Source organism: Pteropus medius, unplaced genomic scaffold (genome assembly GCF_902729225.1).
Source record: "Pteropus medius unplaced genomic scaffold, Ma_sr-lr_union100, whole genome shotgun sequence".
NCBI classification, from domain to species: Eukaryota; Metazoa; Chordata; class Mammalia; order Chiroptera; family Pteropodidae; genus Pteropus; species Pteropus medius.
In genome coordinates this window covers 571,755-589,372 of record NW_024351073.1, presented here as the reverse complement: position 1 = coordinate 589,372, position 17,618 = coordinate 571,755, and the positions used below count along the sequence as shown (strand labels likewise).

At 34.7% G+C, this 17,618-nt stretch overlaps 1 protein-coding gene across 14 annotated transcripts in view; it reads left to right on the top strand.

Moving 5' to 3' along the window:
• FBXO4 (F-box protein 4) overlaps positions 1–17,618 on the top strand; it is a 394,712-nt gene that overhangs the window by 51,176 nt on the left and 325,918 nt on the right. The window contains exon 7 of one of the 14 annotated variants that reach the window (XM_039842572.1): positions 352–1,382. The exons of the other annotated variants lie outside the window; for them this stretch is intronic. Within the exon in view, the coding sequence (XP_039698506.1) occupies positions 352–453 (102 nt within the window). The 3' untranslated portion in view covers positions 454–1,382. Of the gene's footprint in view, positions 1–351; positions 1,383–17,618 lie in introns of those variants that run through there. 14 annotated transcript variants of the gene reach the window in all.

Genomic DNA, 17,618 nt, shown 5'->3' with positions numbered 1-17,618 from the left:
CAATTCCTGCCTCCTGAAAAAACCACAGAAGGTTTCTGGGATTTGAATGGGCAGAGTAGAGTGGGGTCTGCTCTCTTTGAGCTCTAGAATGTAAGTAGTGCTTTTGAATTTACAGTCAGAAGGGATGTTAAAGACCATGTATTCCATTCTCATTGTCTTAAAGATGTAGAAACTAAGACACAGAGGCATTAACTGGTTTATCTAAGCGAGCATATAGCTGGTTATTTTCAAAACTGGTTAGCAAATTGCCAAAAACAGTTGATGAAAATGATACAAAGGGAAGAATGAAATGCTTCTTTCTCACCTCTTCTGCCCCAAATGTTTAATCATTTATGTCCCTATCACTTCTAGAGAAAAGAGATCAAGTATAAAGGAAGAGGAAGGCAATGTAGAGCAAAAAAGACACAGCAGAGGAATGGACATGAGGGAAGCTGGAGAGGACTCATCCTCTGATTTGATATGAGAGTGAAACTTTTTCCAAGGAATTGGAACAGTCTAACCTTGCTCCCCCTTGTTCAAGGTTCACAATGTAAGCTTTATTTGATACATAAGTATACTTTCTGATGCTGCTAGATAAATAGCTCTTAGGAGATATTTTGAGCTACACTCTCATATAATGCTTGAAAGCCTATTGGAGTGGCTATAAGTACATTTCCATACCATTTTCAGATTTTTCAAGGTGTTTAAAATATGATTTATACTTTTTCTTTCTCCACAGTTATTGAATCGCTGAGCTGTCTTTTAACCACTGGAGAAAAAAATCTCTCCTCTTGTTCTCAGCCCACCATCTGAACTTTTTTTGAATATTGGCTACTTTTCAGAGAATAATGCTCTCAACTGTTGGAAAACTTTGCTTTATGATATTTTTGTTATTAAGGAATAGTGTGTCCTTCATGGTTATTCCAGCTTCAGAGAAATTGATCAAATATTCTCTCTGCACAGTCAGCTCTGCGTCACCAGTAGGGGGCACGTGAGAATTTTAATCAGCCTTTTAATCCATTTCTAATCCAAAGAAGCCACGTTGGCCAAGTTGTATCAAGTTTTAGCCTTACTCTTATCCCACCCAAGCAATCTTTTGGATTCCTCATTTTAAAAATATTAATTAGTGTGTGTGCGTGTGTGTGTGCGTGTGTGTGTGTGTGACTTTTCATTGCCTCATTGCCTATCAGTAAATTCTCAACCCCGTATCCTGGAACCCAAGACGCCCTGTGATCTGACATTTCCTGGGGAAGCCCTGCTTCTCTACCTCCCTGTGCAAAGCAAGTGCTATCATGTAACTAGCATTCCAAATGTTTGGCATTTTGTATTTCTGCATTTCAACATCTTTCACCTTAGCCCAAAACACTGCCCTGAGTTTTCATGAAATGAAGTTTGTGAAATTACAGTGTCATTGCTACCTTTCTGTCATCTCTCCACTGAGAAATACTGGCATTGCACTTAATGTTAGTAAACAATTTCTAAAAGTCAGAAGTTCTGCATTAAAATGTTAATCAGGAGTTTATTTCCCATTCTATTAAAAGAGAAAAATTATAATGGTTTTATATCATGCCAAGACTCCCCAATCAATTTTATAAAATATTGATATAATATAAATGCCTATTTTTAAGCAAGAAACTATATCAGGGTGTAAAACACTTAAATCAAATAATTGCATTACTTTTTATGAAATAACAAGTTTAACATAGTATGATCTAAGCACCTTTACAGTATGGAGTGGCAAACAACACACAGCAATACATAAATTTCTTATGAAAGTACAGACAAAAATTACACAAAAAGTCAACCTTCCATGTGAATTGATATTCACTAATGATGTATAAATATAAAATATGAAGAAAATTGAGAAGGAAAGAAAGAAGGGGTGTAATAGCCATTGTTCCGCACTGGTCGCGGAAAGTGACAGAGCTGACAAGTTGAGTACTGATGGCGACATTTCAGATACCATCAGTCTCATAGAAATTGATTTTCTCTCGCTTTAGTTTTGCTGAAGATACAGAAAGGAATGCTTTGGTAAATCTTCATCGAAATTGGTCAAAGCTTTAAGTTAAAACGTTAACAAAATGGAGCATTGCTCACACTCCCATGGTTCATGTTGATAACTTTTACTTCTATGTTGCTTATTAGGGGTTGAATTCTTTCCTTTCCAATTTATATGTTAAAATATAAACCCTCAGTATCTCAGAATGTGACTTTATTTGGGGATAGGGTCTTTATTGAGATAATCAAGTTAAAGTAAGGTCATTAGGATAAGTCCTAATCCAATATGACTGGTGCCCTTATAAAAAGGGGAAATTTGCATGCGTAAAGAGATACACATAAAGGCAAGATAATATGAAGAGACACAGAGGGAAAATGGCCATTTACAAGCCAAGGAGAGAGGACTGGGGCAGATCCTTTCCTCACAACGTTTAGAAGGAAAAACCCCTGCTATATCTTGATTTTGGACTTCTAGCTTCCATAGCCCAGTTTTTAGTACATTATCACAGCATCTTTATCAAGCTAATGTAGTGCTTTAAAAGACTTAAGGCTAGTTTAAAATGAACAGCTTCTTATCATCTTTATCATCTTGTCATATCAAATGTGACACTGTGGTGTCTCTCAAGCACCATATATAAAATGTGATTCTGATGCCCTAGTTATTGTATTTAAATGTAACTTGAGGTTTTTTATGCATATCCTTTTGTTTAAAATGTTGTATTTGACTTTCAAGGATATAAATATGAATTTTTTTCCTATATAAATGTTTTTTAGAATAAAAGTTGGCAGACTTGCTTCATAAAGAGCTAGATAACAAATATTTTAGGCTTTGTGGCCATATGGTCTCCATTGCACCTACACAACTCTGACACTGTAGCATGAAAGCAGCCATAGACAATATATAAATAAGTGAACCTGGCTGTGTTTTAATATTTATTTATGGACTCTGACATTTGAATTTCATATAATTTTCATGTTCTTTTGATTTTTTTTCCATTCATTTATTTAAAAATTTAAAAACCATTTTTAACATATAAGTCATATAAAAATGGCAGGCTGAATTTGGCTTATGAGTTATAATTTGACAACCTGTCTTATAACCTTCCGTGAAGTTTGGTGTGTTGGTTGATTTTATGTGTAACTTAACAAGGCCATGGTACCCAGATATTTGGTCAAACATTATTCAAGTTGTTTCTGTGAAGGTATTTTTTAAATGAGATTAATATTTACATCACTGGACTTTGAATAAAACAGGTTGTCCTCCACAACGTGAGTGGGCTTCATCCAATCAGTTGAAAGCCTGAACAGAAAAAAGACTGACCTCTCCAGAGGAAGAGGGAATTCTGCCAGTGGACCACCTTCATACTTGAACTCTAACTCTGTATTATACTTTCTGTTCCACAGATGTAATATTCAATAACGATTGACTAACTAAATATAAACAGAATCCATGGATATCTGTTACACCTGAGAGAAAACTTTCGTATTGCAAACACTCCTATAGTTAGTGAGTCCCCAGTCTATATCTTTATCTATTTAGCTTTCATAGGTGGGCAATGCAAATAGTTTTAATGCAACTTTTATTTCACCCAGAGCTAACAAACATGATTCTTAAGTGGTCTAACTGACTAAGCATAAATAGTCTTATGTATATTTAATATTCTTACTTAAACATTATTACAAAACTTTATATCTCTTTACACATAAACAGCAAGGCCATTTCACTGGTTGAGTATAATCAACACACAGTAGAATAATCTCAAATATTCTAGAAAGGGGTGGAAATGGGGGCTGCTCTTTGGTTAGTATTCACACATAAAATAAGAACCATACAAGACTGTTTCCCATTTCTAGCCATTTGCCTATGTACCATGAGAAATTTAATAACTTGGAGTAGCCATTGTGAAGAGAAAGAACAGCCAGAAGGAAAGGAAAAGAATGAATAATGGACTTGGGGAAAAATCACATGGAGAACAATGAGACATTGTGATGTTTCTGTTAAATTATTGCTAAGAGATTTAGAATTCCAAGAAGCTGGAGTCTATTGGGTAATGTGTAAATAATAAGAAAAAAGTTGGTCTCATATTGGCGGGATAATTTCAGTTAATAATGAAACAAAGTCAATAGGTTGTGGGAGTTTCATTATCTTATGTTTAGCTGACCTCTTTTAATGAAGAGCAAAGTATTGATATAGACCTATCAAGGATATGTGAATGATCTCTGTTTGGAGTTTTTAGGAAATACACATTTCTTTCTGTTTTCCCTCCTGATCCCAGAAGAGGTTAGTCTTTATCTAGAGCTACTAAGATAAATTTGAACATACTGATTAAAAATGGTTATATGGTTATAACCATATACAATATGGTTAGGGCTGGATCCCTTTTCAGACCTTTGTGTCCCAGTAATTTATTTTGATATCTTCCAACCCCTCCATGGTTCTTATTGTGACCCCTATTTCTCTGTGGCCTGGGACTTTGTGCTTTGTGTCTATAAACATGTCTAGCTAAGTATAAGTCTTATAGGAACCACAGGTATGGTCCTGGTGATATTGCTTTGTTGTGGGGGGTCTCTTTTACTCATCCTGTTCGAAAGAGCTTTAGCATGGATTTGATATTTAAACATTAGTATTGCTATATTTATTTTTTCTAAAAAATTCTCTACAGAATTTCTCCTCGAATTTGTAATGTGTGATAAAGACATTTTGCTTTCAGTACTTCAGATTTCTAATTGTGTTAAAATGGCTTTAGAACTAAGCTAACCTTTGTTCCAGCACTGTCCCAGGTTGATGTGAGATCTTGATCTGGTTCCATCTATCATGTCCTAGGTCAGGCAGGAGCTTTCTTTCCTTCCTGTATCACTACCAGTTCCCTAGAGCTCTGTCCTTTCTTCTGGAGAGATACAAGTGTCCTAAGCCATTGAAACGAAGATTATTCTATATAAGGTGGGTAGGATGGAGCAAGTTTTGAAAGCATGCAGGCATCATTCCTGCTGGACTCCCAGTAGCGGGTCACCTGCTGTCTACCATCAATGAGAAGGACATCTAAAGCAGTGCTTCAAGGCAGGTTTATGTAGCTCTTAGTACATGCAGACTAGATTGTCTCTGAGCACTAACACCTGGTGTGACCACTGACTTTGCTCCCAGCCACGTCTTGTTTTTCCCTAGTCCGTGTGACAATGTGTGCTTTGCAAAGGATTATCTAAGCCAATTGTTCAGTGTCTAGACTTCAAGTCCTTCAGTCGCTTCCTTTCTCTCTGTCTTCCACCCTGTGGAATCGTTATCTAGTTTGAGAATCTGAGTGTGTGCATTAGGGATGGGACTAGAATCTCCTAAATATTTTCTGCCACTCTTTTGTACTGTGGCTTTGGAAATCGAAAGCCAAGAATTTGTTATCTTTGTTCTCCAAGTTTGAACTGCCCAGGCTAGGGATACAAGTAACTAAATCATAGCTGGCTGAATGGAGTTCAATTGTTAACATTTCAAAATGGCGACACCCTTCCCTTATTTTATGACTTTAAGTACAAGGACTACTTGTGGAAAGTGTTCGGTATGTGGATTCCATGAAGGCAGGATGCAGCGCTAATGCTGTGTATCGACGTCTCAGGACGCACCGGACTGTTATACAATTGCTCCCATACCAGACTAAATGTTTCCTTTTTAATTTAAAATTTTTTAATTGTGGTAAAATACACATATCAGAAAATTCACTATTTTAATCATTTTAAGTGTGCAGTTCAGTGGCATTAAGTATATTCATCTTATTGGGCTACCACCACCACCATCCCTCTTTTAGACTCTTTTATCTTCTGAAACTAAAACTCCCTACCCATTAAATAATAACTCCCCATTCCTCCTTCCTCCATGCCTCTGGAAGCTACCAGTCTACTTTCTATCTCTATGAATTTGACTACTTTTAAGTACTTTATATAAGTGGGATCATATAATATTTGTCTTTTTGTGACTAGCTTATTTCACTTAACATAATATCTCTAAGGTTCATCCATGTTGTCACATATCAGAATTTCTTTCCTTTTTAAGGCTGAATAATATTTCATTATATATATATATATTTCATTATATATTCATTATATATATATTTCATTATATATTCATTATATATATTTCATTATATATTCATTATATATATTTCATTATATATTCATTATATATATTTCATTATATATTCATTATATATATGTATATGTATGTATATATACATACATATTATACACACATATGTATATATACATACATATATACACACATATATATATATATATGTATATATATATATACACATATATACGTATATATGTGTGTATACACCCTACATTTTTTTAATCCACTTGTCAATGGATACTTGTGTTTCTTCTACTTTTTGGCTGTTGTGTTGCTATGAACATGGGCTTATAAATATTCATTCAAGTCCCTGTTTCAATTAGTTTGGACATATACCCAGAAGTAGAATTGCTGGATCATATGGTAAGTCATTCTTAATTTTTGGAAGAACTGATATTTTCTATAGTGGCTGCACTATCATACATATCCACAAGCAATGCACAAGGGTTCTGATTTTTCCACATTCTTGTCAACATTTGTTTTCTCTTTTTTCTTCTTTTCCTACTACTACTTCTCCTTTTTCTTCTCCTTCTTTTTAAAATAATAGCCATTCTAATGAGTGTGACAGAATGATTCTTGAAGGCTGGAATAATGTCTTCATCTTTAAAATCTCATCATCTGGCACATGTGCTTGGCTCATACAGGTATTTAATAAATATTTATTGAACTATTATTAGGTGGTTCTAGCTAATATTCATTATAAGAAACTATATTATTCATTGATTTAGGTTAGCTCTAAAGAAGGATTTCCTAACAAACTATGCTGGCATACTCTCACCTCTTAAGTTCCATTCCTGGGTTGGGTGTGTGTAGTAAGGGAAGATTTTAAGATTTATTTGTTAATCAAACATATGACCATGTCAAATTTGACAATGGCTTCTTTCATCTATGGGTGGACATTCTTTGTTTTGGGAAGAATCACTTGAATGGGGTCTTTTATGTATGTAGATATGAAACAATTAGGCACATTTTGTTCTGGGGAACAAATATCACCTTTCCTCAAATTACTTAAAATGCTAAGCTCAAGATGAGTTGAGAAGATATTCGGGAAGGTGGCTAAATGTACATGGGATTCAAGTAGGCCTCAGGAGGAAAGATATGGAGACTATGGATTGGCTTTTCCTTGGAGTTCAACATCATTGGAACCTCTGATGGGTTTAGGAGCCCTAACTAAGAGCAACTGTCAAGAATTAGACATCAGGATCCCCAGGAGAATTCATGATGATGTCTTTAACAGGTGGTCTGGGCACAATGCCAAGGCCCATGTTATTCTAAGGGAAGGCTGAAAACCTAAGATATATAGATGCCTCTTGAGTAAAATGCTCTCTCTCTCTCTCTCTCTCTCTCTCTCTCTCTCTCTCTTTCTCTCTCTCTCTCTCTCTGTGTGTGTGTGTGCATGTTTACTGAAAGATTTATGTTACTAAAGGGCTGTAACATTGGATGCCGAGTCTTAACACAGAGACAAACTCTGAGAAAACTGTGTTTTTCCAGTAAGAATGGAAAGGGGAATCTATTATTAGACACTGTTTTCAGTGAGCTGGGATTCACATAGGTTTTTGGTGCCCACATTTTGGTGGCAATGAATGCCTGGTCATTATGAGTTTGGACAGCAAGCCAGGGCTATATTGGATTTCTACAACACACAAATGCAGTGTTGAGGGTAAGGCAAGCCTTAGGCCATCATTGAACTTCCAGCAAGGAACAAGGATTGTCTCGGGTTGCTGTGCTGCTTGTTCTCAGCAGCATCACCAGGAGCCAGAGCTCTCCATGAGGACAGAGGCATCAGGGTGCAAGGGACAAGGAGCAACAAGGTCTCCAAATCTAGATGAGTTGTATGTAACTCCTGGCTCTGAGCTTTTAGTGTCTTTATAAGCAAAATGGGTCTGATGATAGCTCATTCTCCTAGGTTTGTTGTGAAGATTAAACACTAATACACGTGAAAGACTCACAGTGGTACCTGTTATAAAGCAACACTTTGTAATTTTAGGTAAAAACAAAGAATAGAAACCCTATAGAGAATTGGCTGAATTTTCCACTTTCTCTCTATACGTATCTAGAATCACACTTGAGACCAAGAGGTTTATTATGGGGTTCAAGGTTGTAAGGGGAGAGAAGACTCTGTAGTCATTTGATTCAAATATTGAAAGAAGGGCGAATGCCACTTTGTACCCTAATTTGGTGAAGTTGAACATATTTCTGTTCATATTTTCACGAAGGTGTTCTTATCAGTTTATCTAAATTATTTCTCCTTAAACTTTCTTGTTGGCTGATATTTCTATCAAGTGATAACCATTTCTAAACCACACAGGCTAAAAAATCTGGATCCTGCTTTGAAACCCTTTTTTTCCTTTGGCATCCACATCCAGTCAGTCTCCAAACACTCAATTTTTCCTTCATAATGATTCTTGAATCTGTCCTTTCCTCTCCATTCTCACCTTTGTTTGTCCAACTAGACCAGACAAGTTCCCAATAAGCCGCATATGCTCAAGTGCTGCAGGACAGAAATAGGTTTTATGAGCTTGTGTTGAGTTGGGAGCAAACAGGGCTGTATCCTGGGCAAAACTTGTAGTAGGTAAAGTTTAGCTTTGGCACCTTGCTCTTCGCCAGCCTTTTCCCAGAGATGAAAAAAGCTGACGTGCCTTCTAACCAGTATTGAACATCAGCAGGGAAATTCTCCATGAATTCAATACTAGAAAATAACTTTCAACTCAGTTGCAGAAAGAGGGCAAGAATGTGAGACCATATGCTCCATGAAAGTAGGGTACGGCCATTTTATTTTTTTACTGCTATACCCTAACCATATTATAGGATAACCAGACATTCACATGACCCTCATTCTGCTTCTGTACCCTGACTTCATACTTGGGCCTTCAACTTTTGATTTCTTCATTGTGATTTTTTTAAAATTCTGGAGAGAATTAAACATATACCATCCTCCAGCTTCTTACCCTACATATGTTGATGTTCCCTTTTTCTGTCTGTGGATATAACAGTTGAGAATCATTTTCAGCAATTCGTACTGTAAAAACAAGTATATTTGTGAAATGTGAATATAAAAATATCCACCTCTGATATATATAAAGCACTGAAACAATTCTTGGCACAATGTGAACAGATAAAAAGTCTTAGTTTTCCCCAGTGGCGTACCAAAGATGTGGCAGTAGGGATGATCTGCTTCAGGTACAGGCAATAAATGGGGCAGTATTATCTGTAGAGAATTTAGAAATAGAAGTAAAACCAACTAAATGTGGTCTTATTTTTATTACTGACAAGCACAGCTACACTAAACAGTGTCACAAATTTAGTGATAAGTACTCCTCTCTGTGAAAGTTTTATTGTCCTGAGTTCTAAACATTTATTGAGAATACTGCTGAGATTGTATGTACTTCAAAATGACATATTTTTATTACTTTTTCTTTAAAAAGAAAATTCTATTCTACACGGAAGTTAATTCAGAGAAGAGTTGGTCCTTGACACATAAAGATGATATTACAACTGTTCATTTTGAGAATGATTTTATAATGGAGTAGCCTTTGCCTTCTTCATACTCAAACCATTCCTTCAGGCTGATGATGCTCCCAGTTGGTCACATACACCCATTTTTGTCTAAATTCAAGCTTGGTTTCCATCAGAATCTCTTTTATCTAAGCATAAATGTACTAATATGATACTCTCCAAAGGTCAATTCTACATTTAGGGGCTGGAAAGAAGGTTCAGTGCTGGACTCTCTTTACTCTTGCAGGAGAATGGTCAGAGGGAATTTGATTAATCTGATATTGCCAAGGGGAAAAGTATGCCATGGAAACATGAAGACTAAAGTGTGTTTTTGGAAATAACAGGAAAATGGACAGTCTGATCTCATGAAATTCTGTTTTGAAGTAAGCGACTGAAAACATCTCAAGTGTGATAAACCATTTGGAATGTGGTGACCACCTAGTGTTTACATTAAAAACAGAGACTGAGACTTGCACTCAAAGTGATAACAGAGAAGAAAGCCAAGCAAATTGAAAGAGAATGGCTAGGATGCACTCAGTGAATCAGGAAAAAAAACATTAAAAGTGTGTTTGGATAGAAAATTAAGTCCTGTGAAAAGAGAACTGATATTAACTTGGGTAACCACAAAGGAAAGATGGAAAAAGCAAACATATTAATTAATTAAAACAAAAATAAAGCAGTAAGCCAGAGAAATGTTAGTTTCTAATCTATTAACCAGTCTTGATCCCCCTTTCCACCTCCAGCTCCAGAGGCTGAAAAGGAGTCACTCACTTTCTTAACCTCTCTTGCAGCCAGAGGTGGCATATAACCCAGTTCTGAGTAATGAGATACAAAGAGAAATTTTCCGGGGATTCTGTGCAAGATAATCCTCTCTGATAAAAGGAGAGATATCCAGGAGAAAAGCTCTCTTTCCCCCCATCTGTATCTTTTCTCCCTGGAATGCTGTTATAGGATTGCAGGATGCTTGAAACTTCAGCAGCTATCCTGCAACTATGAGAAGAGACATAGCTAAAGCATTGAGGGCAGCAGAGTAGAAAACTACAAAGGCCTGGACCCTTCTTGGCATAATCAAACCACAAACCAATCTTGAGATCACCTATATAGGGACTTCCTTTTTTATAATTTTAAATAAACAATATTTTTATTTTGTTTTATTAGTGATACAGAAACCTTATTTTCTCACTAATATGTTAAAGCTTTATTAATACATAATATTTTAAGAAATAAAAATTGAACATGCAACTTTTTTTTGAAATTCTTTTAAAAATATTTTATGGTACAAAATTTAATGATCTGATTGTAAAGTCAGATTATTTTAATATTTTGTTGTAATATCTGTTATATTTGAAAAAGATAACAATTGAGGATATGCATGGTTGGCTCTGGTTATTAAATAATGACACTCATTTATTAATTCTTTCTATCAATGGTGTAAACTTTTCCTTTATTTATCAACCTTTTTTGTTAAAAAATAAAGGTCCCTATATTTCAGTAGGGTAAGTGAGATAATCTGTAACTTGCAGCCAAAAACATTCTAATTTCTATAGAGAGTGATATGAAATCAAAGCAGGAAATTGATTAGGTAGCAATATTTGGATGGTGATTCAAATAATACTAGTCATTTTCTCTATGTTTCAGTCAATTAAAAAAAAAAGAATGTGTCTTTTATCTCTAGTTCATATGGGGAGACATGAAGACAGCAATTTAGGATCTTCCCATTCACCAGGTGAAGAACCAGTGTGTTCTAATTTCTTTATGTCCACTAGGGACTGAAAATAGCTTTGGCAGGGCAGGCATCAATTGCTAAAAACTAGGCACTGGTGGCATAGGAAAATAAAAATACAAAGAAGTGCAAAAATACTGATAAAACATTAGCAAATTAAACTCAGCAATATATTAAAGGAATAACATGAGGGAATAAAATAAAATATTAGTCAAGCTCTTAATACAATTAACTAGGCCAACAGTTAAAAGAAGAAAAATTATATAATTATCTTAATTGATGCTAAAAACATTGTCTGTTTCTAAAGTATAGCAGAAATTCAAAGAAATTTCGCAAGCAAAAGGAGTACAGAATTCTATATTTTTACAGTGTTTTCCTAAACATCTATGGTCATTTTGCCCAGCTCTAAATCAATAAGGTTTTTTTTAGTGATTTTTTAAATTAAGTTTTTCCAGAGCAATGAATATTTCTATACTCATTTTTCATCAGTATTTTGTAATGTTGATCAAATTGAAAGATTACAATAACAAAAACAAAGATCAAACAGATTTTGTAACAATACACTTCATCTTTGTAAATATAAGACTCGATGTGTGGGAAAAATGCTGCTAGTGCTACCAAAGGGTAGCTTTCTATCTGCAAATATGCACCTTGTCAGTCAGCATGGCAAACAGAGGGGACAGGAAGCTTTGGTTAATCTTGTCAGTTTTTTATCTGCGCTGTCCAATACCATAGCCATTAGACATGCATGTCTATTGAGCACTGAAAATGAGGTTAACGTAACAGAGAAAATGAATTTCTTACTTAATTTAATATAAATTAAAGTTAAATTTAAAGAATAATAGTTCAATCATTGAAAAACTTTTAAGTATATTTGGAGTAACTTGGATTTGTGAGACTACTTTTACAGTTGTAAATTTATAAAATTTAAATATAGATTAAGTATTTTTGACAAAAATTTAGCATCTTAACTAAACTGTACTGTAAGTACAAAATAGATACTGGATTTTGAAGATGCAGTAAGTTAAAAAGAATGTAAAATATCTCAGTAATTTTTTTATATTGGTTACATGCTGAAATGATAATATTTTGGGTAAGATTGGTTAAATAAAATATGCTGATAATTTCACCTGTTTCTTTTTAAATGTGGCTACTAGAAAATTTTAAATTATATATTTGGATTACATTATATTTTATTGGACAACACTGATTCAAAAGTTTGGCTGAGAGAATTTCTGCTATATTTTTTAAAATGTATAATGCACCTATCTTTTGACTAGAAATTTTATCCTACAGAAACACTCATGTGCCTTTACAAATATAACATATTGGGTGTTCATTTTACTAATGTTACAGCAAATGAGAGGAAACAATCTCAATGGTCTTTCAATAGGGTTAAAGAAATGTTTTCAAACATATGTGGAATGCTAATCATCAATTAAAGAAAATAAAATACATATACACACACACATATATATATACACATATATATTGCAAGGAAAAAAGATCATAGAACAATATGTATAATGAAATCCCGTTTTAAATAATTAAATAAAACCCTGTTAAAAATATGCACATTTCACCATTTTCTGTAGTCTCCTAATTCTTTGCATTTTTCAAAAAACATATACTATACTTATAATTAAAAAATAATTAACTGACACAGGACTAGTAACAGGACAAAATTTCTTTTCTACACGTTGATATATGCAACTCTGTTCTAGAATGAATAATAGCTATAAAAATAATAATTTTCAAAGCAATTGCTGATTTTTAGAATTAACTTATATACAAAGTATGGACAACTTAATTTTAGGCGGTGCCAAGATTATGAATATTATAAATACTGTCAATGTAAAAGTTGCAGAATTTGGAGAGTGGGAGAAGTATGCAGAATTATTGATTTTCTCATTTCAGATAATAGAGCATCAATAGATAGTGTCAAAAAAATATCACTTAAACACTATTTAAGTTCAAAAGTTTACCACAAGGAACCAAATGTAATATAACTAAAATTATTTGGAGGTTGGTAAGCTAAATTTTCTTCCTTTATTGCAAAGAATAAAAAGAAATTGTATCAACTAAGTAACGATTATTGAGATTCTTTTATTTAACATTTATTCAATAATTATTTGTTGACTAGGATAAGTACTTAGTAAACCAGTAAAATTAGTAAACAAAGTAATTTTGATGCAGATAAAATGTAAAGGAAATGAGTTATTAAGTAAATAAAGAGGGTGACATAATAAAAGAAACCAGTGTGGATGTTGATTCACTTAAGATCATGTTTATCTGTGATCACCAGAAAACTTAATAAATAGTGGCTTAAACAATAAAGAAGTTATTTTTCTCGTGAAATAAGAAGTTTGGCTTTCAGTCCATAGCTGATATGATATCTCAATGATGCCATCAAAGAACAAAGTCTCCTCCTTTCTGCACAACTAGCTTTCTGTTTGTATTCCAGGAGGAATCTCAAGCTGGTTTAAGCTTATGTTTCATTGGCCAGAACTGAGTATCTTGGCCTCCCCTACCTCAAAGGAGGCTGGGAAATGAAGTCTTTATCTTTCCCACACCTGTATGAGAAAGCAAGGGGAAAGGAGACTGGAATGGGTTAGCCATAGCTTGTTCCTATAGGAACTGACATTTAAACTAAGACATCAAGGACGAGAAGAAGGAAGCCACTCCAAAATCAGGAGAATGGCATTCCAGGCAGAATAGTAGAATGCCAGACAATGTAGTGGAAGAGTTTTAAACAGAAGAGTAATAGAGTCTGGCTTGTCATTTGAAAGACTTATCTGGCTGCTATATAGAAATTGAATTGAAATAGGGCAGAGATCGAAGCAAGGAGACCAGTTAATACCTATAGTGGTTCAGTTAAGAAACAATGGTGGCTTAGAGTAGGAGGAACAGTGATGTATAGAAGAGGAAAAATTTAAATGTATTTTGGTTGGAGAGCATACTTGCTACTTGCTGGTTGAATGAATAGAGAGGAAGAAGGAAAAGGAAGAATCAGGGTTAACTCCTAGGTTTTTTAATATGAGCATCCAAGTAGATCATGGTGCCATTTACAGAAATTGAAAAGACTAAGTGATGTAACTTAGTTTGGGGCAGGAAATAGAGTGGAATCTAAAATTCCATTTTAGAGGTGTTAAATTTGCAATGCTTATTACACATGCAAGCTGGCAGCTGGCTCTATGAAACCAGAGATCAGTCAAAAGAAGTCATGGTTAGAGTTAAGAATTATGGAGTCATCAACATAAAGACAGTTTTCCAAGCCACAGATTGAACATAGCATTTAAAATTGTGGTGTTAACCACCAGAAGGTTAAAAGCAAAATGAGTTATTTTATTTTTCTCCAGGGAAGGAGATTGGAGTTTGTGAGATTGGGTGGGAGACTTTAATTTTCTTTTTTTTTTTTTTTGATGCTGCATAATTTTTTAAGTGTGTATTTTAATTTCACATAAATATATTTTAAAAGAAACAATCTGAAAAAGCAGCGATAAAGAATAAAACAGCACAAAAAACATAAAAATGTATGTTTTGGTATATTCATTTTACAGTTTCCTTATATTTATCTAATTATTCATGAGGGTGGCAGGAGCCAGTTATTTCACAAGGGCAAACTAGAATATTTGATTTTAACAAATGCTAAAGAAAACTCATAGATATTTTAGTGTTTTGAACTCTAATTATCCATTTGGTTTCTTTCACAGTCTGGGTTAATTTTGGAAACATTTTGACTACATCTTTCTGAACAAGGAATTTTGGTTTAGCTTTTAGATGATCTCAGTGACACAAAGAGTTTAAATGAATTTCATGTAATTGGGTCCACTGTTTGGTTCAGACTGTCTCAATTCACTCTTCTGACATGACCTTCCTCTACCTTCTTAAAGTGACTCCCCAAAACCGCTGGAACATCTAAGTAAATAGATGCAGGCTTTGAAGAAAAAAAGAAAGATGAAATCTGAAGGAACACTCCATTTCATAAATATAGAATTAGCTGATTTTATTATCGAGCAAAACAAATACCATGAATGCATGCAGGAAGCCAGCAAGTGGCTACAGCACTGTAGAGGATTTTTAGCTCTAATCATATGGAATTAAAGCTGTAGTTACTATACATCATCCTACTTTTAGTAATAGCAAGTATTCAATTTGCATCAACAGCTACACTGAGCTTACTCGGCCTGTTTTTCATAAGTCTTTATCAGTACCTACTACAGTTGTCCCTGACAGCATACCTTACACATATGATTAGTTACGTGCTTCAGTATTCCTCAGTGAGGTTACATTGTTCTGTTTACCACCATCAAAAACTGGTACACAGAGGAAAACAAACAAAAAAGCCTCATGTTGTTTCCTAAAGGAGCCTCTCAGTACTGGATTGATCAATTTTCCTTTAGATTCTATGAAATGGCAGGAAGTCTTCGACCACTCAGAAATATTTATAGCTAATAAACACCTGAATTCAACATGGATCTAGAATTACATTTGAACTTGCAATCTTCCTAGTCCTAGTTAAAGAAGATCTGAGACAGCAACACAGAAACTCTCGTTCACATTCTGGATGGGAACAAGAAATGGGACACAGTTGAGGTTTCATTTATTTTAAGAGGTGCTTTAGATCCTGCATACTGTATGATGTTGTTCTTATCTGACTAGAATGATCAATTCTGCTATCCCTTAACTCACAGAATATGTACCTGTCAAACTCTGATTGAACACACACACATACACATGCACACACACCCTAATTTTTAAGCTGCTTTATGTGTTCACTCAACAATACAATCGAGTCTGGACAAGTGGGGTGGAGAGGGTATAGTTTTGCTGATTTCATTTAATATTCAGATGACATTTTCTGAATTTCCTACACAAGTAGTAACGAGCACAAAGGAGAAATAGTAATTCAAGGAGCAGAGATTCTTGGCGCTTTACCTCTGTTATTCTGCTTCATAAAAATAAGTTTCCTGAGTAGAAGCCAATGGGCAATAAGAGAGTACTGGGAACTTCGCAAGGGAAGGGGAGAAAGGAAAAGGGGCGGAGAAGTAGCTAAATGAAAGAATGAAGTATGCAGACAGGAAAAGATGGTGAAGTGTGGAGGGGCAATGAGACAGATTTTTAATATGTTATAAATTTGTGCATTATTAACTCTATGCATTGGGAATTCAGAGATGTGTTTGTTTATTGCCCTCCATTCAGTCATTAAATAATTACTGAGCAACTACTATGTTCCAGGCACTGTTCTGTGTGCCTTTGAGATACACAAAGGTCTTATATTTCAGTGAGGGGGGTACAAAATAAGGAAATCAAATAGTAAATTAAAATGTTATTGGACAAAAAGGTAGAGCAGGGTAAAGAGGATCAGGATGTTTAGGATTAGAGAGAGGATCAAGCTGCAGTATTAAATAAGGCAGTCACCAGTTATGGCAGGACAGATTAAGATGGTAATATTTGAGCAAAACCTGTAAAAAGTAAGGAGGCTAGCAAAGCAGCTCTATAGGGCAGGGTTGGGAGGAGAGGGTGTTTCAGCAGAGGGAACAGTGAGAGCAAAGGATTCAGTAAAGGAAAATTAGATGTTCAATTTTGGACATGCTGAATTTGGCATTTTATTGGACATTCAAGTAGAGATGTTGAGGCAGTAGTTGGATATATGAGACTAGAGTTTAGAAGCAAAGTCTAGATGACAGATAAGAATTTGGGGACATTAGCATAGACGGGGTGGATCAAACTTTAAGCCTGAATAAAATCACCAAGAGAGTGAGCTAAAGAAGAGGACCAAGGCTTCTTGAGATGCTCCAAAATTAAAAGATTGGGTAGCCTTTGAAAAACAAGCAAAGGAGATTGAGGAGAGGTCACTGAAGGAAAGAGAAGAAGCACAATTAATTTCTTCTCCCCATTTCAAAAATTGGCTAATGTTGGTGAGTATCAAACAGTATTTCCCCTATCTAATAAAAGTCATCTCCTTCCCTTCCCCTATCTAATAAAAGTCATCTCCTTCCAAATAGAAGTTATGGGACTCTGATCCGCCCCCCAAAAAAAATCTTGCTCTCAAAAAATGTACCAAAGAGAAGACATTTTAAACATACCTGGACATTTAAAAACAATTTCTATTATAATGCTAGGCATACTGTCATTAGAGCTTTGTATATGAAAAATCCATTTTTCTTATTTTTTCCAAATTCTCAGACTGATGAAAAAAGACATTTGTCATTCAATGACTGGGTTAAAGTAGCTAAAAATGAAGGCTGACCACTTATTTTATGCTAGACGGAAACGTATATAAAATTGATAATAACTCAATTT